Source organism: Mesoplodon bidens, assembly GCF_964165515.1.
Source record: "Mesoplodon bidens genome assembly, chromosome: 6".
Lineage (NCBI taxonomy): Eukaryota > Metazoa > Chordata > Mammalia > Artiodactyla > Ziphiidae > Mesoplodon > Mesoplodon bidens.
The window spans coordinates 316,908-341,415 of record NC_138162.1 but is presented as its reverse complement, the minus strand read 5'-3'; the positions used below and the strand labels follow the sequence as shown (position 1 = coordinate 341,415).

Below are 24,508 nucleotides of genomic sequence, written 5' to 3'. Positions count from 1 at the left end.
GGTGGAATTGTCCCTGCCCCCTGGAGCCCCTCTGTGGGCGCTGAGGCGCTGTCCCTACGAGCTGCAGGAGCCTGAGGAGGGAGGGCTCATCTGGGCCTGTTAAGTGCTGGTGGTGGGGGAGAGGCCGGTGACGGGAGGCGCCCGGAGGGCTGGCCCGTGGCCTGCTTCCCCTGTCCTGGCCTCCTCCTGAGTCCCAGTGCCTCTGGCCGCACACGGGGGGCCTGGGGCTGTGCTCACACCCACCTGCTCTGCTTCCTGCTCCGGCCTCGCCCATCACAGAGAGTTCGCCAAGGAGCGCGAGCGGGTGGAGAACCGCAGGGCCTTCCTGAAGCTCCGCCGGCAGCAGCAGATCGAGCGGGAGCTCAACGGGTACCTGGAGTGGATCTTCAAGGCCGGTGAGGACAGGGCTGTGCGGTGCTCCTGGCCTGGCCTTTGCCGGCTCCTTCTCCCCAGACCCTCCCAGGGCCGAGCTCACCTGGGGCGGGGGCTGCTCTCGGGAGGGGGAGCAAGCCAGGCCCTCTTCACAGGGCGCTGTCTGTGGGACCCGTCAAGGGGTGTGTCTCGGTGGGACAAGCTTGGCCACGGGCCCTGCCGGCTTCTGGAAGCGTGAGGGCCAAGAAGGCAGGGTGTCATCCACTTCCTGCTGTGTTCCTGGGGGACGAGCCCTGGTCAGGGGTGGGGACAGGAGGACTCTGGCCTGAGGCTGTGTCTCACTCACAGAGGAAGTGATGCTGGCCGAGGAGGACAAGAACGCAGAGGAGAAGTCCCCTCTGGATGGTAGGTGGCCGCTGTCAGTGCTCCTTGCCTGGCCACAGGGCTTTGGTGGCTGGGTGGGCAGTGACACGTGTGCACGCTTGCATGTGAGGCATGATGCCCTCTGCTCAGCCAGGTGCCTGCACGTTGGTCACTTAAGGTGGTCCTGGGCGGGGCCTTTCTGGAGGCAGGCCCTGGGGGGGTCAGCTGCACGCTCCTGGGGAGCTGTGTGCCATGGACCAGAGTGGGCACAGCCGGCAGTGGGCTCAGCCTGGGGGTCACAGGAGCCTGTGCTGAGAGCTGGGTTTTCCAACATGGCAGCTGACAGCTGACACGTGACTGTGTGAGCTTGCAGGTGCGTATGTTACAGTGAAACAAAAGTGAAAATCCAGATCCTCAGTCTCGGCACATTTCAAGTCATCAAAGAAAGTTCTGTTGGACAGCGCTGCTTCTAGAAGCTTGAAAACTGCTGGTTTAATCCAAACTGTATCTGTCCCCAGGGCTCAGGGAGGTGCCCCCAGATTGCTGTAGAAAGACCCCTAGCACAGCCTGGGGCCACGGGGGCAGGGCCGGGGGCCAGCACAGCCCCGGTGGCAGGAGGGCTGCTCTCTCTTCACACCTGCTGCTCAGGACAGGGCCAGACAGCATGGTCACCCATGTTGCGGTCTCACCTGGGCCCACATCTGGGGCCTTGAGCAGTCTGTGCTGGCCCGTCTGCGGCCTTGACCTGATCTCTCTGGTCTCACCTGGCCTCGGAGTGTGGGCCGTTGGGGCAGCCGGCTGCAGCCCTGGCCCTGTCCCACATGGAGGTTTCCTGGTCTCCATGGTAGCCAGGCCTTCCCCATGGGCATCATCGTGGAGAGAAGCACAGGCAGGACCCAACCTCAAAATCCCTTGTCCCTTTTGCTCTGAAGACCGAGAGGGGCCCGTGGGGGCCAGGCATCGTCCTGCCTTCCCTCAGCCTCAGCTTCAGGAGATATCTGGAAAGGCTGCCAGTTCCTGGCACAGTCCACAAGGGCACTGCCCAGCCCTGAGGCAGGTCATCTGGAGGCCCGGACTCATGCCGCCCCCTCCCACCCTTTGTTTAAAGCAGTGTTGAAGAGAGCAGCCGCCAAGAAGAGCCGAAATGACCTGATCCACGCGGAGGAGGGGGAGGACCGTTTTGCAGACCTCTGTGCTGTGGGTGAGCCTCTCTGGGCCTGTGACTGCATGCGGAACGTGCACCCCGCTCCCTCCCTGTCACCTCGGCTTCCCTCCTTCCCTACCGCCCACACTCCCCAAGTAAGCCAGTCCCGTGTGTGTCCACCCGACAGTAGGAAGTACAGCAGCATCCTGGTACTGGGGTTTCTGCCTGGGGCCAGCCCTTGGGGTGGGCTGCATGCACAGCTCCTGGAAGTTCCTTTTTGCTCAGGCCTCTCACTCATTCATTTCAGTACACTGCTGGCTGCTGGCTGTTCTTGGCTCTGCCGTCCTGTGTGGACGTGGAGCCCTTGGGCATATCCTAAGGCCGGAGGCTGCATGTGTCACTGACTCTGTAGGGACGGAAAGTTTCTTGCCACCTCTCTTCTAAGCCCCGTGTACCTCCCATGTTCCTTGGGTCTGCTGCCTCTGGGGCCTTGCCTTCATCCCCTGCTTCTCAAACAGTAAAAGGGGAACGTGGCTCTTTTATCTTTTATCGTTTTAGTACCTCCTCTCAGCTTGGTACCAGAAGTCTGGCACCAGAAGTGCCCAGGCCTTTTTGCGCTAAATGCCCTGTCATTGTGCATTCTGCGGCAAAGGGGGGCTCAGCCCTAGGTCTCCACCTTCGGCAGCGTGGGAGGGGGGCCAGTGCTTGGCAATGATGGCTTTTCATGACAAGGTACCAAGTCACATTCAAGCCAGACCTCCTTGCTCTCCAGTGATCCTGAGTGCACTCGAGTTGGAAGAGCTGCTTCCCATTATATTGTTATGTTTATATACAGACCTCTCTAATAAGTCATTTGTGTATTTGTTTATCTGTTTGTTTACACTCTCCCCTTTGTCCCCAGTAAACCCATGTTAATAGCTTGGGGTTTACCCTTCCTTGTTTCTCAATAACACTCACACACGCACACGCACACACACGCACATATACATGTTGTAGAGTTTTGGGGTCTTTTTATGTTACAGAAATAGTTTCATACAAATTTTTTTCATCAGTGCCTCTTGGAAACCCCTCCCCATCAGTTGGTCTGATTTGAGTTCGCTCTTGTAAGTAGCTGTGTGGTGGTCCGTGGTGTGGATTCACTGTCAGGTAATCAGCTGCCCCCCAAATCCTATAAACATCTGTCCTTCCTCACCAGTGCTTTATGTCCCACGTGGGATGGGTTCCCAGGAGCAGGGCTGCTGAGGTGAGGGGTGTGTTGGCACCTTCAGGGCTGCCACCACACTGCTCTCCAGAAGGGCTGTGAATTCACGTCCATCAACAGGGCAGGAAGACATCTGCCCTTGTCCTGCTTGGATGTTGCAGCTACTTTTGACTGTTCGCAGTTTGAGGGCAATTGAATGATTATAAAGTGATATTTCATGGGGACTTTAATTCTCATTTCACTCACTACTAGTGATTTTGAACCTCTTTTTATTTATTTATTTATTTTTAATTAAAAAAAATTTTTTTTTTGAACCTCTTTTTCAATGTTTGTTTCCCATTAAAATTTAGGTGTTGGTGACTCTTTGTATACTCTCTACATTCTTCTATTGGGTTGTTTGTGTTTCTTCATAAGAGACCAATGTATGTTGTGGATCTGAATTTTGTTAAATTTTTTTTCAAGTTTATCATGTGAGTGTTATATTTAAATAGTTCCCTCTGTTCCTGTTTTACCTAGAGTTTTTATTCTGATTTTGTAAAATGAATTGGAGAGTTAAAAAAAATCTTTTTCTATAGCTTGGAATCATTTAAATAACACCTAAATTTTCTGTTCTTTAAAGGTGAGATAAAAATGTGAACCCATCTAGTTAAAAAACGAAAAGAACTTGGACCCAGTTTTATAAATTATATTTTGTTAGGAAATCTTCCATTTTGTTGCCTTTTGTAACTTGTTTCTATAGAGCTGCATGTAGAGTTCTCTTATATTCTTTTCATCTCTTCTGTATTCAGTCATTTGCTGGTCCATTCACTCAACAGATATTTACTAAGTGCCCAGATGTGCTGGGAAGTGCCTGAGGCACTGGGCTATGGCACTAAGCAAGATGCAGAAGCCTTTCATTTTTTGGAGTTTCCATTCCAGTGCTAGGTGTGAAAAAGAAAAAAAAGTAGAGAAGGAGGGGGCTTGAAGGGTCTGGGGGGTGTTGGAATTTTAAATAGAGTGGCCGCAGATGACCTTGGGAAAGGTCGCCTTTGAGTAAAAAGCTGAAGGAAGTGAGCAAGTCAGCTCATCTGGAGACAGAGCATCCCCACGACAGGTGAGAGGACCCTGAGGCAGGAGAGTCCAGGAGGCCGGTGTGTCTGGGGCCAAGTGGAGGGGGCTGGGCGGGGGGAGGGCAGCAGGAGAGGAAATGACCGGGTCAGGGGACTCTGGGTGCCAGGGTGGTCTTCAGAGGGGAGGCAGCATCTGGCTCCTGCGGGGCGCTGAGGACAGACTGCCGTGCAGAGAGGGCAGGAGCAGGACCAGGTCGGAGGCCACTGTGAAGACCCCACGGCTGGTGGCAGCCACAGGGGTGGTAAGTGGTTGGATTCTAGATCTATTTTGAGGACAAGCCCACAGGATTTGCTGACCAGTTGGACGTGGGTGTGAGAGAAAGAGAGACACATCAAGGACAGCTCTGCAGGAAGTGTCCACAGAGTAGCCCTCCCTGGGAGGATGGGACCTGGGACACGTGCGTTCTGGGGGACGATATCCGGAATTTGGTTCAGAGGTGCTGAGTTTGAGACGCCTGTTGGAGATGCAGTGGGGTGTCAGGTGGGCGCTTTATGTGTTGGACTCTGGCATTCAGGCTGCAGAAGCTATTTAAAGCTCTGAGACTGACTAGAGTGTGTTGAGTTTGGTTTTGCTTTTTTCCAGTTGTTAGTATGTTTACCTTTGCTTTCTATTTTCTGAATTAGGATCATATGAGGTTAGTCTGTATTAATGATCATTTAGAATAACCAGATTGTAGATTTCCTTTCTTCTATTTTTTGTTTTCAATTTTATTATTGTTATTTTTAACCTTTATTAGGTTTATCTTTTTACATTATTTTGATTTATTTTATTATTATTTTTCTAACTTCTGAAAATGTGTAACGTGTTCTTTTTCTTCTTTAACAGCAAGAGCAGTTAAGGCTGCATATTTTCCTCTGCACAAAGCTTTGCTGTGAAGTCCCCCCCGTACTGGTTTCCAGATAACAATTTCTTTACTTTCCTCTTGAGGCAAAGGTTATCTGCGAGTGTGCTTCTTAATTTATAAGTAGCAAGATATTTTCATCATGTTTTTATTATATCTAATTTTATCAGATAATGATTGGGAAATGTGGCCAGTAAATCTCTAAGTTTAGAAATTTTCTTAAGTTCATGACTGATTTTAAGAAGTTTCACTGACGGAAAGTGTATGCTCTGTTTTGGAGAGTTGTCAGGTTGTATGGGTATCTCTTAAAATCAAGTTTATTGATTGTGTTCTCCAGTTCTTTAGGTCTTTGTGTTTTATCACTAGGTCTGTTCAGTTCTGAAAGACTGAATGTTTTGAACATTCCCACTTCATTTTATTTTTTTATTAATAAGTTTCTCTTGTATTTTTTTTCCTTAAAATTATGTGTGTGTGGGGTGGGGGGGTAGGAGCACATCACAAGATCCATCCTCTCCAATTCCAAATGTGCAGTGGATCACTGTTGATGGCCCGTGCTGTGCTGCTGGGCAGCAGGTCTTCAGGGCTTGTTCATCCTGCTTCACTGAAACTCTGTTCCTGTTCATCACAGCTCGCCATCCCCGCCCAGCAGCCCCTGCTCACCACCGTCCCGGTCTTTGGTTTTATGAATTTCATTATTTTAGATACCTCCTGTGTGTGTAATCAGTCATGAAGTATTTGTCTTTCTGAAGGTAGCTTGTTTCACTTAGCATGATATCCTCAAGGTCCATCCGTGCTGGTGCATGTTGCAGAATTTCCTTCTTTTTTAAGGCTGAGTAGTATTCTGTGGTATGTATAGACCACATTTTCTCTATCCATTCATCTGTCAGTGGACACTTTGGTTGTTTCCACATCTTATCTATTGTGAATAGTGCTGCAGCAAACATGGAGAACTCAGATCTCGTCAAGATTCTGATTTCAGTTATTTTGGAGATCTCCCTCTCTCTCTCTCCCCCCCCCTCCTCCCTCTCTCTCTCTCTCTCTCCCCGCCCCCCCCCCATCTCTCTCTCTCTCTCTTTCCAGTAGTAGGATTGCTGGATCATCAGGTAGTTTTATTTTTAACTTTTTTTGAGGACCCTCCATACTGTTCTCCACAGCGGCTACACCAGTTTGCATTCCCACCAACAGTGCACAAGGGTTCCAATTTCTCCACATCCTCGCCAACACTTGTCTTTTGTCTTTTTTGGAAATCGCCATCCTGACAAGTGTGAGGTGATAAATCATTGTGGTTTTGATTTGCATTTCCTTGATGCTTCCTCCTGTATTTCTCATGGCTTTTGTTTATGTATTTAGCCACTATATGCTTTGGTAGATGTGGAGTTTATGGCTGTTACATCTTCTTTGTAAATTATGCTTTTCATCATCACACAAGACCTCCTTCATCCGTTTCGTTCCTCCACTGGACAATCCTCGTCTGACAGCAAATGTCACACTTTCTGTTACTACCATTGGTTTTGGTTTTTAGCTCGCAGTGCTTGGTATCTTTGCTTTCCCTTTCATTTTCAACTCCTCTTTATCATTTTAAGCATTTTAAGTGTTCTTCTTACATGCAGTATTTAGCTGGGTTTTGCTTTTTTTTTTTAAACCCAGTCTTACGGTCTCTGTCCCTAAAGGAGGAATCCAGTCTGTCTCTGTTCAGCGTGAGGCTGGGTTGACATCCATGACTGTTTCCTTCCTCCTTCCTGCACATTCGGTATCGATATTTCATACTGTGGTCTCTGTTTTCCCCAGCTTTGCTGCTTTGATCAGGTGGCTGTTTACCACCCTCTCCTCCTTTGCTCATTTCTGATCCCTCCCGCTTCTGTTCCACAAATGGTTACCTTCCCTTCCCTGCTCCCAGAATTAGAAACTTTTTCTTTACTATTTTAGTGTATTCCTCTACCCTCTTTCCCACCAAGATGCATTATTTCCATAACCAAATCGCCCCATTTCCCATCTCTCTGCCCTTACCCCCAACCCAGTACGGTGTGACCTTTGCAGTACTTGCCCTCCTCGCTCCCACTCCTGGTTTGAGTTGTTCGGGGGATCTCATTCTTGGCTGTCGTCAGTGTCTGTGTTTGCCCTGGGCGCAGGAATCCTGACTGGGCCTTTCCATCACACACACGGGCACGCAGAGGTTCTCCCTGGGCACAGGAATCCCGACTGAGCCTTTCCATCACACGCACGGGCACGCAGAGGTTCTCCCTGGGCGCAGAAATCCCAACTGAGCCTGTCCATCACGCACACGGGCACTCAGAGGTTCTCCCTGGGCGCAGAAATCCCGACTGAGCCTTTCCATCACGCGCACGGGCACGCAGAGGTTCTCCCTGGGCGCAGGAATCCCGACTGAGCCTTTCCATCATGCGCCCGGGCACGCAGAGGTTCTCCCTGGGCGCAGGAATCCCGACTGAGCCTTTCCATCACGCGCACGGGCACGCAGACGTTCTCCCTGGGCGCAGGAATCCCGACTGAGCCTTTCCATCATGCGCACGGGCACGCAGAGGTTCTCCCTGGGCGCAGGAATCCCGACTGGGCCTTTCCATCACGCGCACGGGCACGCAGAGGTTCTCGCCTGCAGTCGCCGCCACACAGCGGTTTGCTCTGTCCCAGCTCTGCTCTGTCTTGCCTTGTTGCCCCCTTAGACGGGTGTGTAGGTGGGGGACTGGCTTCCGGTCATCCTCAGGTGTGCTCCGTGGTTCTCAGGACGAGGGAGCTTTTGCTGCTGTGGTCACTGTCTCTTGCTCTGTGGGTGTCACTGCCCTGTCCTCTCATTTCCTGGCACGACAAGGTCTCGCCTGTAACTCCCTCTGCCTGGGGTCAGGAACCCAGCGGGCCTCAGCCTGCAGGCTCAGGTCTTCCTACATGAGGGATGTTTTCTCCCGTTGTTCAGTTACTCAGTCTCCTTTCTTTGTTCCTTTTAGTCCTGGAGTCCCTGTTGCTTCATGTGTATCTTACTTTGCTCCTTTGTGTCTCTCTTCCTTTTCCTCATGATTTCTTTCTCCTTACATTTCCTGTGTTTATTTAAGATTGCTTTGCTGCATTTTTGTTGTTGTTGTTTGTTTTTTTGTGGTACTCAGGCCTCTCACTGTTGTGGCCTCTCCCGTTGTGAAGCACAGGCTCCGGACGCGCAGGCCCAGTGGCCATGGCTCACGGGCCCAGCCGCTCTGCGGCATGTGGGATCTTCCTGGACCGGGGCACGAACCCGTGTCCCCTGCTTCGGCAGGCGGACGCTCAACCACTGCACCACCAGGGAAGCCCATGCTTTGCTGCATTTTTGAGGCTACTAGCTTGGGGGTTTTAAGAGTGAACTTCTTTCCTTTCAGCTGCTGAATGATTTTGGAAGGGAATTTTATTTTCTCTCTCAGTTTTATTTTCGTTGGTTTGGTGCTGTGCCAGATCCTGGGACCCTGTAGACTTCCCCCGTGGCCCCGGCAGAGCCCAGGGGCCTCCTTGCACTCGGGGGCCCTCAGGCTTGGCAGCTGCTGGTTCCCACGGGTTTGGACGTGGGGCCTGGCACCTCCGGGGTGCCCCCACCCACCCCCTGCTGGCTGCGGGTCGGGGCCCAGTGGGCTGGCCTGCACGGCTTCCTTTAACCCCGAGACCCTGTGAGGCGCGTGTGACCCTGGACCTGTCTCCAGTAGGGACTCTCTAGCCGCGAGGGTGTACCAGCCACATGCCTGGTGGGCAGACGGGGCTCACGTCCACACGCCTGGTGTTCAGCCCACGTCACTTCCACCCCCCCCACCCCAGGCCCACAGAGGCAGCCACTAACCCGGAAGGGGACTTGCACTTCCTGCCTGTCACCTGTGATTTCTGACCTGTGACCTGGCAGGTGGCCCGACCGTGGCCACCCTGCGTTTCTGTGCCCCGCTCAGGGCGGTTCTTGAAGGATGGGCATGAAGCAGGACTGGCGTAGGCGTTATATTGGCTAACGAGTCCCCGTCTGGGCACAGCGCGAAGACACCCGAGTGTTTGTGGGCACCCGCCTTGTCCTAACCAGTGCTCAGTTCTGTTGTCATTCATAGTCCATTTCATTCTCGATTGCCCCCTACCTTGAAGATACGTATTTTTCTTGAAATAAGCCTTTTCATCATAAAGAATATATGCCGATTAAGTTAAACCTGAAAACTGCACAAAGCCAGAAAGAAGTCCCAGTGTCTCATGTTTTCCCCACCCAAAGCCATGATCCTGGATGTGACGTCTTTTCACTTTTACTGTGAACTGGCTTGAGCACAGTAAAAGAGAGCTGACGAGGGCGCACAGGAGCTGCGTGCTGGGCCCCAAGGCCCTGGCGGATGCGGCCAGGTGGCCATGCGAGGGCAGCAGCCCTGAGGCCCTTCTCGCGGCCGGGCTCGGCTGGCCTCATGGGGCTTGTCCAGCGGGAGTCTCTGTGGGGAATGTGCTCCTTGTCTCACTGGCCGTGGGTTTGCACAAAGTGGTTTGCTTGAGTCAAGTGTTCTCTTGACCTCCCTTCCCAGAGTGGGCCTGTGTGTGTTCACAGGTGTGTGCCTGTGTGAATCTGAGTGTGTCTTTGGGGGGTGTGGTCAGCGTCTGGGTATGCTGTGTAGCACATGTGTGTGACTCGGTTTCTAGATGGCTGTGTCTGGGGTTTCTGAGCATGTGGGTTCACAGGGTGGGTCCATGATGGCTCTGCTTGTGTGGAGGTTTCTCTTCGTCTTGTCTGTACTGGGTGCCTGTCTTTCTTCTGTGCCCCAGGGCTGCCTTTGAGGAGGGAGCAGGTGTGTCTGGCTGTGGCCTTGGCATTTTGAAACCCTTGGCAAGGTTGGCCAAGAGGTTTCGTTGAATGAGCCAGCCCCGAATAATCGGCATTGGCTGGTGTCTGGCCGTGGATTGGGAGGCTGTGTCCCGGCGTAGCCAGAGGCTGTGAAGGAGCAGTGTCTTTCGTGGGTGTGGGTGTGGGTGGGGTGTGGCATCTAGAGCACCAGGAATTCCCCATTAGGGCCCTGCATGTGCCCCCACCACAAGGGCTGACTGACGGACGCTCCTCGGGACCACTCCTCCCGTGTCTGGGGCACAGCGTCCCCCTGCCCGATGCAGCTGCTCAGCTTGTAGACGGGTCTCTCCAGAGGCCTCGGCCCGTCTTCATTTAGTGAATCCAAGAAAACACCAGCCTGATAATGCTCTTGTTGTGCTGGTGAGGGTCTGGGTGTGGACACGCACACAAACCTGTGCAAACGTGCCCACCATCACGGAACACACACTCACACGCTTCTTCCCCAGGGACTGGCGGCCAGGCCAGGTGTTCAGAGCCAGCTGGGTTTGAACACCCGGAGGCACTCAGGCCTTCCAAGCACCCACAAAGTCTGCTCGCTCATTTGTCAAGTGGCACGAGGGGTTGGGTGGTGCAGAGGGTGGCCTTGTCCCTCCAGAGCTCAGTGTGGCCTGGGGGTTGGACACAAAACAGGCCGACGAGCCGACATGGTGCAGCTGTATAAGGGTGCGATTGTTGGGGGGCTGGAGACCTGTTAGCTGGAGCCTGAAGAAGGGCGGTATTGACGCCGGGTTGTGGAGCTGAGAAGGAGCCAGTGAGGGAAGCGCTCCTCGGTGGGGGCAGAGCACAGGTGCCGCAGGCATGGAAGTGAGGGAGGGCGGTGGGTTTGGCGGGTGAGTCGGGGCAGGGGAGCAGCTTCCTTGGCAAACTTTCTGGAGACTGAATTTTGGGGGCTCTGTGGACCACACTTAGCTCTGCAGCTGGGCCAGATGCAAAGGAGCTTGGCTGTGTTCCAGTAAAACTCCTTGAAAAGCAGGTGGTCAGTGGCTGCTGACCCCTGAGCTACAGAGGGAGGGAGGGCCAGAAGCAGCAGGACTCCCCAGGCCACACGGAGGAGTGGGAACAGCCTGGGAGCATCGGGGCTGCCCTCCTGGACCGTGGCCGCGGGCGCTGGGGACCCGAGGCTGGTTCCAATCCAGGTCTCGCACCCAGAGCCCAGCAGCCATGGAGACCGCCGAGGCTCTGGGTTCCCTCATTTGTGAAGCGGGGGTGGGGTCAGGACCCACTGCAGGGGACACGGGTCATTAGCACAATGTCGGTAATGGGTCTGACACACTTGGTGCCTGTGATGGAAACTGGGGCCTCGAGCTGGGCCAGGGCTGGGGGCAAGCGTCCTTGTGGGGTGGGGGATGCACGTCCTCGAGGACACATCCGCGGGGCTCCCAGCGGCAGAGGGCGAGTGGGTCCCCCACGTCCTCAGTGAGCCCCTGTTCCCGCAGGGTCCCCCTTTGCCCGAGCCAGCCTCAAGAGCGGGAAGACGGAGAGCTCGTCGTACTTCCGCAGGAAGGAGAAGATGTTCCGGTTCTTCATCCGGCGTCTGGTGAAAGCGCAGAGCTTCTACTGGGTGGTGCTGTGCGTGGTGGCCCTGAACACGCTGTGCGTGGCCATGGTGCACTACAACCAGCCCCAGCGGCTCACCACGGCGCTGTGTACGTAGCCGGGCCCGGACCCGCCCCTGCCCCCGCCCCCGCCCCCCCTCCGCCAACCTCTTCTGAACCGCTTCCGGTCCACAACCTGTTGCTTTGGGATGCCCTGGGCAGGACCCCTGTGCTGACTAAAGTGCTCCAGGGGCCTCTGCTGGGGGCCTGGCTGTGCCCCAGGCCTGGACTCCACATCCCAGGGCTCCCCAACAACCTGGGCCCTGCTTCCAGGGAGCCCGGCTGATCTGGTTAGACCCCCATCCATCAGGGTAGTGGGAAATGAGTGGGGAGTCTGGGGCACCAGGGTCATGTGTCCTCCACCGTAAGGGCTTTAGACCCAGGGAATGAGGGACCCATCTGCCCTGGATTCCTGAGGAGAAAAGAGTCCTGGCTCCCAGGGATCTCCCAGGGCTCTTCTGGTTGTTTCTGTTTTTCTTCTTGGTTGGTTGAATCTGGGTATGTCCATGACCAGGGATGCCTTGCAAGGCTGTGTCCATGAGCCTCAGGCCGGGCCAGGGGCTCTGGGTCATGACCTGTCCTTCCTTGGCTACAGTTCCAAGGAGGCAAAGAGCTGAGGTCCCTCCCCAGGGACCAGGCTGACCCTTCACACCCAAGGGCCCTGCAGGGCACATGCAACTGAAGGTCTTGTTTTGTTGTCTTGCCTCACAAGAGCTCCAAAGACACTGCACGAATGACTTCTGCCCTGCGGTCAATGCTCCCTCCTTCCCCTTCCCCAGGGTCAGCCGCTTTCACCCTGCTCGTGTCTGTGGCTGGTCTGGAAACAGCCTGTTCTGGGTCCCCACAAGCGCCTCCCTCTCTGCTCGGAAACCTGTGCGCCTGCAGTCACCTAGGTGGCCAAGAGAGCCGTTCTCCAGAGGAGAACCCTCCTGGCTCCCAGTTCTGGCCCCTGACGGGCCAGCCACACTGAGCCTGGGTAGCTCCAACTTGGAGCCTGGGAAGCTGTTTAAGGGTTCTTGTGGGCAGTGGACAGACGGCTCCACGGGCCACTTGAAATTGTGGGTGGGGAGGCCTGTGTTGGGGGTGGGACTCCAGGCTACTGTTTCCCAAACTTTGATTGAAATCTTTGCTGGTATAATGGGAAAGGGCAAAGAGAAAGGAGAAGCAAGAGGGGCCCAGGGAGCTTCTAGCAGACAGGCTGGCTCCCTGGGAGAGGGCGGGTTACGGAACAGAGGGTGCACGTTGAACTGGTGCCCTGGCCCCTGAATCATGTGTCCTGGGCCCGTGGTTTGGTGGCTTGGGATGTGGTTTGGGACCAAATTCAGTGTCTGCCTTGAGTCCTCAGGCTGCAGTCTCCCCGCCCTTGGGGGCTGGGTAGGGCCCGGGGAGACAGGGCTTCCTCCTAACTCGGCGAGTGGTGCGGCTGCTCCCTGGGGCCTCCTAACCAGGCCTTTTCTTCCCTCGGAAGAAGCCGGTGGTGCCCAGTCAGTCTTGTGGTTACTCCTTGTCCTGGGGATTTACCAGCTGAGTGGGCTGGGGGTGAGCCACATGGCCTGGTCGCTTGTCGGACGTGCAGGAGCGCGAGGCTAGAAGTGTCCAGGCGCTGGGCCAGGCGGTAGGAATCCCTGGCGGGGAATCTGCCCCTCACTGCCTTGCCTTCTCTGTGGTTTCCTGGAGACTCCTGAGTTCATCAGCATTCCCCAGGGAAAATGGCTGGAGGGAGGGGTGGGTCTATGCTGCCTCTGGACACCTCTGCTCAGTGCCCTTGACAGCTGGGCTGGAGCGGAGACAGGCTGACCCAGCAAGGGAGGGCAGGCCTTGCAGGAGGCAGACGCAGAGGTGGGGACTCCCCTTCTGGACCAGCTTCATCAGAGCTCGCCATGGGACTCTGGCCTGAGGCTGGCCACCCTGCAGAGAGCGGGTACAGTGCACCTCACTGTCTGCCCACCAAGCACACCGCTCCCAGTGCACCAGGGACCCCGAGACTGAGGCTTGGATGGTGAAGGAGGGATGGGAGTGGGTGCTGTCCTCCCGTGACCCCCCAGGCCTCACGGGACAGACCTGACCGCCCTCCCCTCTGTCCCTCTGTTCCCACAGCATGCCGTCCTCTTGTTATAATGCAAACACTGTTTAACTTACCTGCTGTGCTCCCCTAGCCTGTGATCTGGAGAGGGGGGTCAGCTGTCTCCCGGGCCAGCTCAGAGTAGCGCCAGTGCCTGCTAGTTGAATGAATGCTTTAGGAATGAATGCGTGAACACCCTTTCTCGGCCTCTGAGGGGAGGCTGAGCACGTGAGGCCGAGGACCTCCTCCTTGGGAGAGAGAAGGAGCAGGCAGGGTGCTGGGGGCCCTGCTCCAGGTGTCCCCTTTCTGTGAAAGCTTCCCCTTCGGCAGTTCCTGTGCTCGTTCATGCAAAGGGCTCCCGCTTTGGTCTCCTGGGGAGCAAGATGGACACCCAGGCAGTGTCAGCTCCAAGGTCTGCCGTGTGTGTGGCCGCGGTGCCCATCTCCGTGCTCTCTCCTCCCAGGACCTGAGCTCCTCTCGGGGGGTCCTGAGAGGCAGGGGCCACGGGGCTCGTGTTCCGACTGGACTCAGGCACAGCTTTCCTGTGCTTTCTCCAGGAGGGCTGCTTTGCCGTCTCATTACTCATCCCGTGCTTGGCTCGGGTGCCCTGGTGGTGTTTTTGACTGGTTTCAGAGGCCAGGCAGGAGCTGGTTGTCCACGTACTCCGCTCCCCTCCCCGAGACCTTCCAGGGCCGTATGGACCATCACGTGTGTGTCTGTGAGGCACGGTGCCCAGTGGGCTGTGGAACTGATGTCTCTGCTCATTCAGGGTCTCGGCTGCCGCAGACCTGCCCAATGAGGCCGCTGCGTCTGTGCAGCTCTTGGTGGAGAGCCGTGGGGGAGAGTAGATTTCGGGGTGCACAGAGAGGGCAGGAAGTGTGTGGCCCCCTCTTCTACCACCTGTTTTAGCATGAGCTGCTTGAGGCCAGTCTCCCAACCAGCCTGGATGCCAGAGGCCCTGGGGAGGCTGGGTGGGCAACTGCCTGGTGACTGGACCCCTCGGGCCCTGGCCCTGCGTGGTGGGCTCTGCCCTTGGTGCTGAGCTGCTTCCCTGGCTCCTGTGCCCTGGGGTCAGAGGCCACGGTGCCTTTGGCTCACTGTCTGAAATGATAGGTGGATTCCAGCTTTGGGAGGAGGATCAAAGGCAGTGACCTTGTCTGGAATTCCTGGTTCGGCCGCCCGTCAGCGGCTGAGCTCAGCTGCGTCTCCTGCGGTCTGTGGCCTCGTACAGCTTTTGGACTGTTTCTTCTTGCTCTGACCCCGCCTTCTGCTCAGGCTGGGTTAGGGGTAGTGTCTGTGTGCGCTGAATTTGCAGCAGGTCCAGTGCAGCCTCCCTTCAGTCCTGCCAGCCGGGTCAGCACTGCTGTGGCGGCATCCCTGGGCTGAGGCAGGCCCTGCTCACCACTGCTGCCTGCCCGGCCCAGCCTGCGGGAAGTTAAGCACCCCACCCACAGGGGTGGGGTCTCTGTATGACTCCCCAAGATCCCCAGCAAGCATGGGTGCCTCCTGGGAGACTCGTACTGCAGGGGCCTGGGGGTGTCGGGTGGTAGGGACATCCGCCTTTAGTGGGGCGAGCCTACAAACATGGTTAAAACCCAACACGGTGCTGCTGTGAGTCCAAGGGGGTCAGGAGGTCCTCGCAGAGGGACGGGGGTTCTGGCCGGTTGGCTGAGGGATTCCAACTGCCGTCAGCGCACGGAGCGCGGAATGAGACTGAAGGCAGAAGGACAGGCTCAAGGCCGTCCAGCTTTTCCACGGGGGTTGGGCTCCCTCTGCCTGATGCCTAGGTCCTCCTCTGGGAGATTTGGGCCCTTGACCCAGAACTCATTCTTGAGCCCAGTCCTGGGAGGCTGCCTCTGTGTCCCAAGGCACTGGGCACTCAGCTTTCAAGCTGGAAGGAGCGCCTCTCTGTGACACTCCCTGTCTGTTCGTGGGCTGTTCTGTCCTGGGCTGAGGTTGGAGCTCAGGGGCCACCGGCCAGGCCTGGAAGCCCCACCCTGGGTCGGCCCAGAGGTCTGGTGTCCTCCTGTCTGGGTTGGAGCCAGGTGGGAGGAGGACGCGAGCTAATCCCCCTCTTCTCCGGCTTCTCCTAGACTTTGCAGAGTTTGTTTTCCTGGGTCTCTTCCTCACAGAGATGTCCCTGAAGATGTATGGCCTGGGGCCCAGGAGCTACTTCCGGTCCTCCTTCAACTGCTTCGATTTTGGGGTGAGTGAGCCACCGCGTCAGGGACGCCTGCTGGGGGTCCAGACGGGTCCGCGGTGTCCTGGCCGGAGAGCGCGCGCACCCCTCCCGCGATGCCGCCCAGTGTGAGCTGGGGCCTGTGGAGCAGAGCCCGGGGGCTGGGGGACTGTGAGCCCCTGTGGGTCAGCAAGGCTGCTGGCAGGCAGGGGAGGCCTTTCCTGGTCAGGCCCCGACTGGTGCGGGTGCTGGCCATGGGCAGCCTCCTTCCCTCCCTGGCCCTGTCTGTAGAGTCTGAAGATAAGCTTAAGGCTCTGTGGCCTCTTCCGCACCTGGTATGCGATCTTCTAAATGTCTGCTGTCCCGTGGAGGCTCAAGAGGGCTGTGGTCCTCACCCCCATCATTCCTGTGGGTCTGGTCCTGGGCACATGCAGCAGCGCTTTCTGGGGAGGCCGGAGGGGAGCAGTGGGCCTGGGTCCCTTCATCAGCCTCTGCAGGTGGGGGAGGCCTGGAAGGCAGGTGTTTCTGAGGCTCACCGTGGACGAGCACAGGGCTGGGGCGGGGAAGAGTCCCCTTCCCTGGGCCCCGCAGGTCATGCAGGATGCCTCCCTGTGTTGAGCCCAGAGCCTGGGGATGGGGCGCTGTTTACACCTGCCCAGAGGCTGAGTTCTGACCTGGTGGAGGCTCTGAGTGAGAAGCAGCCGTGCCACAGCCCAAGGAGGCCTTGCACCTCTGCAGACTTCTCAGTAGCCAGGGAGGAGGCCGGACCTAGGTCGAAGGAAAGCTTCGACTTGGGATGCAGTTTAACTTTACCTTTTCCTCTCTGCACTGCAGTGCAGCTGACAGACAGTGGCTACGACTTTGTCAGATCTTCACAACGACTCACTTCATACATGAATAACTGGAGACGTTGTGTGATGGGCCCAGGACTGCCCAGCTAGTGTGCGGGGGAGTCAGCGCTGGAGCCTGGGGTGGGCGTCGTGCACCCGCCATGCTGCCTGAGCTCTGGGCGGGGGAAGGCGGGGGCTGCCCAGGTGCTCTCCGGGACCTGTGGGCACCTGCGATTTTCATAGATGGTTGGGGGGAAGCCAACTCTTCCGCTCCTTTGCCTTCTTGGTTACAGAGAAAGCTGTGGTGCACGTAGGCAGAGGGGACCCAAAGAGGAGAGGAGACTTCAGATTGACGGTGTCTGGGAACCAGCTAGGCCCCAGGGCAGGGGAATAATTTGCACACAAGCCAACAAAGTTTTCCAAAACTTAGCAGCTTAAAACAAGCATCTATTATCTCACAGTTTCTAAGGGTCAGGAATCCAGGCGTGGCTTTACAGGGAACCTGTGGCCCGGGATCTCTCACGCGTTTACAGCCCAGCTGAGGCTGGGGACGCAGTCATCCCAAGGCTTGATTAGGACTGGAGGGTGGCGTTCAGGCTCATCACAGGCTGTTGATAGGACTCGCTCGTGGCTGGTGACTGGCCTCGTTTCCCGGTCCCGTGGCCTCTCCACAGGCTGCTTGCGTGTCCTCACTGTGTGGCAGCTCGTGATGCGAGTACCTGACAGAGGCTACAGAAACCAGTCTCAGGAGAGACAGCCGTCAGCCTCGCTATTGTATTAACCTTTGTCAGGAAGGAGTCACCGGGCCCGCCCACTTTTCATGGGGAGAATGCGGACACCAGGAGGCAGGGTCCTTCGGGCCGTCCCGGAGGCTGTGACCACCCCAGTCCCCTGATCCAGGTTCCTCCCAGTGTAAGGTACACTCACCTCCACTCCCAGTTCCCCAGACGCATCCCATCGCGGCATCAGCTCAGTGCCCCGAATCTCGCCATCCAAATGGGACCCAGGTCTGGTTGAGGCTCCTACAGTTTCTTTCAATCTTAGAGCCGTGAACTGAGAGAGACAAGCTGTCCACCCCGACACCCAGCATATGGCGGTGGGATGGGCAGGGGTAGCTGCTTTAGACCTTCCCGTTCAAAACGGGGCCAGTGAGATGCACAGGAGGGCTGGCTGGACTCCAGCCGGCAAGTGTTGGGAAAGCCCTGATTCGTTCTGGGGCCTGGGGGCCCTTGGGCTCTTGGTTTTACCCTGAGTCCCCTTTCCTTTTCGTGAAAGGTAGTAAACGTCTTCAGCTGAGGTTTTCTCGGCCTGCTTCCTACTTAGTAGAATTTTGGGAATCCAAAGGCCTCATTTTGGTTTTGGCATTTCAACCCAAGCTGGTGATATTTTTGTGCATGTAAGCCTTTTAAGAGCATTGTGGGTGTGTTGTGAGTCTTCCCAGAGTTCACACCAGTGGACGGAAGCCGTGCCCACAGCTGTCTTGGAGGTGAGCCCTTCTCGGACTGAGCTGCTGCTGAGATGACCAAGGTCAACACCCTTCCACGTCCTGGAGGACTTACTGCTTCATGAGGCCCATTTGCGAGGCTCACCCTACATCCCTTGAAGGGCCGGAAAGCGGCTGAATATGCTCTGAGGCCCCGCCTTTGATCTTTTGGGATCTTCCATACCAGCCCCCAGTCGTGCCCTTGGCTTCATTTTTAGACCATGCCATTTCTTTTTTTTTTTTTTTTTTTTTTTTTGACCACTGCCATTTCTTAACATTGGCCTCATTTGGTCTCTGGAGAGGCTGAGCATCTCCCAAACTAGCGAGTTGTGGCTTCTCTTCACTTAGCAGCGCTTCCTCAGTTCCCGCCCTCCTCCTGCCTTTGGCCTTGAGCAGCAGGAGACGCCAGGCAGCAGCGCCGCACGCACTCTGCTTGGACGGCGCCTCCGCCAGCACCCCAGCGCAGGAGGCACGTCTCCCGCTGCCCCTGCGGCTGCAGCGTGGCTCTCTGCCCGCTCCCATCCTTAGTTTCCTGTGCCCCCTCGTTCTCCTGCAGGCCTCACGGGCGGCACCTTCAGAGCCCAGAACCCTCGGAAGAGTGTGTTCAGGGCGCCTCAGGCCGTCGCCGATGTGCTGCTTGGGGCCGCTCCCTGCCTCCAGAGCCGCCCCGCGCCTGGGGCTCTTAGTTCAGCAGCATGGCACTCCTGCTTCCCAAGTCGCTATTGGTCTTTCCTTCTGGGTAACAAGTTACTCCAGGGCTTAGTGGCTTAAAGCAGCAAATGTTCGTCCTCTCATTCCGGTGGGGGGGCAGCCAGGCTGTGACTCACTGGGTCCCTCCCGAGGTTCAGTCCTCGCAGGCTCCGCTGGGCTGGAGAGCTCCCTTCCAAGCTGGTGCTCGTGGCTGTCAACAGACCTCAGGGAGTCATCCTCCGGCCTCACTCCGGTGGCTGCTGGCAGGCTCGGGCCTGGTCACATACATGGGCCTCTGCACAGGCTGCCCCAGCATCCTCACAGCACGGCAGCCGTGGCCCAAGAGAGGGCCGAGAGCACAAAGGCCAAAGCCTCAGTCTTCTTGTAACTGTTCTCAGAGGTGCCAGCCCATCATGTTTGTTGTGTTCTGTTTGCTAGAAGTGGGTCACTAGGTCCATCCCACCCTCCAGGGGACAGGGTTGTACAAGGGGGTGAACCCGAAGCTGTGGCGATCATGGGGGCCGTCTTGAGGGGCCACCTACATTGTGAACCAATGCGAGCAAATTTTGAGGATTCATGGAAAACAGGAGACATGTTGGAAGAGTGACAGTGAGAAGAAAGTAGATTTAGAAAACAATAGTCTTGGGCTTCCCTGGTGGCGCAGTTTTTGAGAGTCTGCCCGCCGATGCAGGGGACACGGGTTCGTGCCCCGGTCCGGGAAGATCCCACATGCCGTGGAGCGGCTGGGCCCGTGGGCCATGGCCGCTGAGCCTGCGCGTCCGGAGCCTGTGCTCCGCAACGGGAGAGGCCACAACAGTGAGAGGCCCGCATACGGAAAAAAAAAAAAAGAAAGAAAGAAAACAATAGTCTTCAGTCCTGGGCACGATCTGGGTGCTGTGTGATGCTGAGACAAATCGGTGGTGATTTTCGGGGGACCAAGGACAGACGCGACAAGCTCGTCCCATTTGCTACCTTGCTAGGGTCGTAGTGGGTGCAGCAGCTGTGGGCAGGTCTGAACTCCTCTGAATGACGCGCTTGCGTCCCGGTGGGGAAACGTGCAGTGGAAGGAAGGCTGTGCATTTGGGGCAACGCGGAGCTGGTGCAGCCAGCAGACCAGACAGGCAGGGTCGTGGACCAGTGCTAACCTGCAGGGGCCGCTGCCCTGGCACCGTCACTGTTTGTCAGGCTTGGTGAGGATGTTGATGTAGAGCTGATCGTGTTTACAGTTGGTATGAAATGGGTGGAAGTGACTGAAACCTCAGGTGATGTGTGAGCCAAGTGAAGCAAAAGGGAGTTTAAGAGATTGACGCTCGGCGGTGGAGTTCTCCACGCCGGCTGCAGAAGCCAGCTTAGAAGGAGTGAGAATTAGCCGCACGCACGAAGAGCACACGGGCGCTCACGCTGGCCGCAAGCCCGGCTGTGCCCTGCGAGGTGCAGTGGCCGGGGAGGGAATTCTGTTCGGGTGCCGTTGGGTGAGGGGTCTGCTGTGCTTCAGTCCTGCTGCTCTGTCCTTTCTGAGTCCCTCACATGAGACACGGATGCTGAGGAGTGGCTGGTAGGAGGGGCAGGCCTCTTGCCCGCAAGTCCCGGTCCAGCAACGTGGACGGCGCCCAGGATGACTGTTGGTGAAACAAGGGGCAGGCCTGCCCCCATCTGTCCTTGGTGGTACTTGCTGGCTCCCGCTATTTGGAAGAAGACAAGATGCAGTTATGAACTGGAACATCTCAGAGGTGGCAGGACCAGAAAGGGGATGTTACAAGGAAGCAGAGTCTGTGGGTCTGTGTGAGAGCAGCCTAACGGTCAAAGCTGTCGGGGGCGGCTTGCCGGCCCCAGAGGGGTCACCGGGCTGTGATGAAGCACAGGGGAGGCATCAGACGAGGAGGCTTTAAGATCTGCCAGGAAAGCTGCGGCCAAACTCGCTCATGTTCTGTGTCCTCCTGGTGTGTCTGGGTGGGGGAAGGACGGACACCGTCTGCAGCTCCCGGAGGCTGCAGGGGCTCAGTGTGAGGCCTGCGCCTCATGTTGCCTTCTGTGGCTTGAGCTGCGGACGGGGTGGGTGAGGCAGATACTTATGGAGAGAAGCAGCCGCACACGCACCCCAGGCTGACCCCATCTCCGTTGCAGGTCATCGTGGGGAGCATCTTCGAAGTGGTCTGGGCGGCCATCAAGCCAGGAACCTCCTTTGGGATCAGTGTGCTGCGGGCACTCCGGCTGCTGAGAATCTTCAAAGTCACGAAGTATGTCATCTGTGCGCTTTGGGGGGGCGGGGGCGCAGGCAGCGTGGGAGCCAGGCCAACACAGGTGCCACTCCTGGGGATGTGCGGCATGGGTCTTGCCCTCAGCTGCCTGGAATCTCTTTCTGTGGGTTTTAACTGGTTAAAAACAGAAGACAGTCCCAAAGCAGCCCATGCGAGCGAGGGCCACAGCCCAGCAGGACTTCGTGTCGGCCCTGGGAGCCCGTCCACCTGCAGCGCCATTTCCAGCCTCAGCACTGCCCCAGCACTTGTGGTTCTTTCGTTAGCTCGTTCCCCACAGCTTCACCCTGTCTCCTCTCTTGAAATCAGCAAGCCCCCCTTCCAACCTCAAAGGATGACTCTGCTCCATAGTTAACGGAGAAAACAGGTTATCAGATGGATGTTTTCCCATCGTCCCGCCCCTAAGTCTGCTCACCTGCCCTGCAGCCCTGCTCCCGTCCTGGCCCCAATGGGGCTCTGACCTTCTGACCTGAACTCCCAGGCCTGTCTTTTCCACTCGGGGCCGACACTGCCTGTCCTGTCCTTGGTGACAGGACGAGGCCCTGACCGTGTGTTCAGTTTCATCCCACTTAGCTCTTCACAGCCCTGGAAGCAGGTCTCTCCCTTTCGCCCACAAGGAGGCTGAGGCCCAGGCCAGAATGCGACGCAGGCCAAACCGCCCCCCTCTCTGCCACAGCAGCCATGCTGGGAAGGGGGGCCGCCCTCGTCCACAGCTGTCTCGGCAGCAGCAGAGCTGCCCTCACCCCAATGGCCACGGCCGTAGGACTCCTCAGTGGTACCAAGCCACCCCGAGGCTCTGAGGATCCCACCCTGTGAGCGGCTGGAGCGTGTGGCCCGCACGTGCCTGGCACGAGCCTCCGCGCAGTGTCCCTGGTGGCCCAGGTCACGACAGCTGTGGGACGGTCCAGACCAAGCCTGCACAGGTGGCATGGGCTCCAGGCCCCCGCTGCAGTGACCGACAGAGCCTCCTGGTCTTTTCTGTTCTGTTTTAAATCCAAACCTGAGGCCATTTGAGGTCAGGACAGTTTAACCGTGGAGGAGCTTTGGACAGGAGTTCGGTCGGCTTGGCCCACAAAGGCTGCTGGGTGCCCTGCGCTGCCTGCCCTCCGTCCTCTGCTGCTTCTGCGGGAGAAGGGGCTTCAGGAGGTGATGGCCGGCGCTTCCCTTACCTCGGTCGTGGGCCTGGCGTCTTAGCAGCTCCATTTCCTCCTGGAAAGCGGGTGGCCCCAGTCCTGACGTGGGCTGACCTACACCCTGCCCATCCCACGAGAAGGCTGTTTGGAGTCTTCCAGCCCATCTCCCGTTAACTCTCACCTACCTAGTCAGAGGGCCTGAGGAGGATGGTGGGCCTCTGTGACACAGCACTGGGGACAAGGGCTCAGGGATGCCCCAGGCAGATGCCCTAGGCCAGGGCAGAGGACAGCAAGTGCAAAGGCACAGAGGCACGTGGTACGTCCGCCTGGGCTCTGCTGGGGTCGCAGCTGGAGGGGTCTCACCACCCAGTGAGCCAGCGGCAGCTAGACCGTGGGCAGACCTCAGGGGGCCTGTGAGCCAGGGGCGTCCAGCTGAATGAGAGGGACAGAGTCTCGGAGCCCCAGGAGCGTTGGAGGGGTGGGGTGGAAGGGAGTCGAGGCTGGAGGGCTGCTCCGTGCTGTGTGGCCCTGGCCCTCTGGGAGGGGCCGCTGGGGTCAGCATCTGCACCCCTTGCCCAGCCTGCTCAGCGGAGGCTCTTTGCGTGGGGACCCACGTGCTAAGGATGGCGATGCTGATGGATGCTCCAGTGCAGCCCCTTCTCTTGCGTGGCCGTGGCCCTTGCTTCCTGCGAGTTCCGTGGTCGTGGGCAGGGGGAGACTGGGGAGCAGGTGTAGGAGGCGATCGTGAGCTCAGCGCTGGACCCTCGGCGTCTGCTGTCCCTGTGGGGGGGGGGCGGGCGTGGTCCAGACAGGTGGTCTGGACCCCTGGAGAAAGCACTCTCCATACACCGAGTGTGGGGCGCTCAGGTCAGCAGGTGCCGGAAGCCACAGGCACGTGCCGTCCGTGTCCGGGCGTCCAGGCGCACTCGGACCAGGCCGCTCCCCGCAGGTACTGGAGCTCCCTGCGGAACCTGGTGGTGTCCCTGCTCAACTCCATGAAGTCCATCATCAGCCTGCTTTTCCTGCTCTTCCTCTTCATCGTGGTCTTCGCTCTGCTGGGCATGCAGCTCTTCGGGGGACAGTAAGTGAGGCCGGGTCCCCGGGACGCAGGGCTCAGAGGGGACGATGCCGCCCCGGGCTCGTCCTCCGCTCCCCGCCGAGGGTCCCGAGGGGTTGCCGCTGACACCAGACGCAGCCCGTCCAGGTGCCGGTCCTCCTGGTCCCGATGGAGCTGCCTCTGTCCAAGACCCTTTTTCCTCTCAGGTTCAACTTTCAGGACGAGACTCCGACGACCAACTTTGACACCTTCCCCGCTGCCATCCTCACTGTCTTCCAGGTAAGGCTCCTGGCTCCTGGCTCACTTCTGGTGTGTGGGGCCCCCCTGCCGGGTGTGCAGGGTACGCAGCCTTCCTTCCCCGTCAGCCCTTCCCCAGCGCCCGTGAGGGGCAGGCACAGCAGGCCTCTGACGTGTACCCCCCGCACTGGGACGGGGTTGGGAGGGAGCTGCCCGAGGAGCAGGTGGACCCCTTGGGAGGCCCTGGCTTCAGGTTGCCACTTACCTCTCTGCCCCCGAGACCTGGAACCGATCACAGCTGTCGTTGTCCATTGAGTGTCGAGAGGAAAGCACTCCCCAGGCTTCTCCCTCCAGTGGCCCCAGCGGCCCCTCAGTTTCCCTTTCTATCTGGAAACACGCTGCCCGCAGCCCCTGGGGACGCTGAGCCTTGGTTCCCTCTTGAGGACTCTCCCGGTTCAGCGCTGTCCCCCTCACAGAGCTGTGGCCCCTGGGTGCCCCCCACTGGCCTCACCAATGTGATAAAGCCCTCTGTCCCACGAACATCCTCTGCCACGTCTTGAGGCCAAGCAGGACAGGCGGGGCGGGGGTGCCCACGATGGCACTTAGGGAGGCCCACAGGCTGCAGGCGCTCTGGCCAGGGCCCTGCCTGCTCCTGGCCTCTGGGGCCGCCGGCGCTGCCCCCCAGCCAGCGCTGGAGCCACAGTGAGTGTATGGAGAGGGGACCTTTGGGGCTCCTCTCTCGAAGGAAGGCGTCTTTCCAGCCGACCATCCGCACCGCGCTGGAGGCTGGCTGACAGCGTGACTCAGTCTGGTGACCCCACCCGCAAGCCCCCCTCCCGACCTGGGTGGAGCAGAGTGGCTCGTCTCCCAGAGGCGCGTCTGCTCCCGGCGACCCCAGGCTGCCATCGCTCTCCTGTCCGACCCCGCTGTCGAGTCCTGTGGCTTCGCCCTCCTCTGAGCTTTAAGGATTGGGTTGCCCGTCAGCGTACTAGCCTTCGCACCGTCTCCATCAGAAGCATCGCCAGTGGCTTCACTGACTCAGAGCTGGGGAAGTGTCCAGCCCTTTAAGGAGGCTGAGAGAGTGGTTGAGGCTGGAGGAGGCTGAGAAGATCGCCAGGACTGACC

The 24,508-nt window shown here is 57.7% G+C and overlaps 1 protein-coding gene across 1 annotated transcript in view; it reads left to right on the top strand.

The window, feature by feature from the left end:
* Positions 1 to 24,508, top strand: part of CACNA1B (calcium voltage-gated channel subunit alpha1 B) — a 197,155-nt gene that overhangs the window by 68,705 nt on the left and 103,942 nt on the right. The window contains exons 8-15 of the mRNA XM_081237354.1: positions 280 to 395; positions 721 to 777; positions 1,847 to 1,936; positions 11,299 to 11,508; positions 15,613 to 15,725; positions 20,826 to 20,938; positions 23,039 to 23,170; positions 23,353 to 23,425. Coding sequence (XP_081093480.1) covers positions 280 to 395; positions 721 to 777; positions 1,847 to 1,936; positions 11,299 to 11,508; positions 15,613 to 15,725; positions 20,826 to 20,938; positions 23,039 to 23,170; positions 23,353 to 23,425 — 904 coding nt within the window. The remainder of the gene's footprint in view (positions 1 to 279; positions 396 to 720; positions 778 to 1,846; positions 1,937 to 11,298; positions 11,509 to 15,612; positions 15,726 to 20,825; positions 20,939 to 23,038; positions 23,171 to 23,352; positions 23,426 to 24,508) is intronic.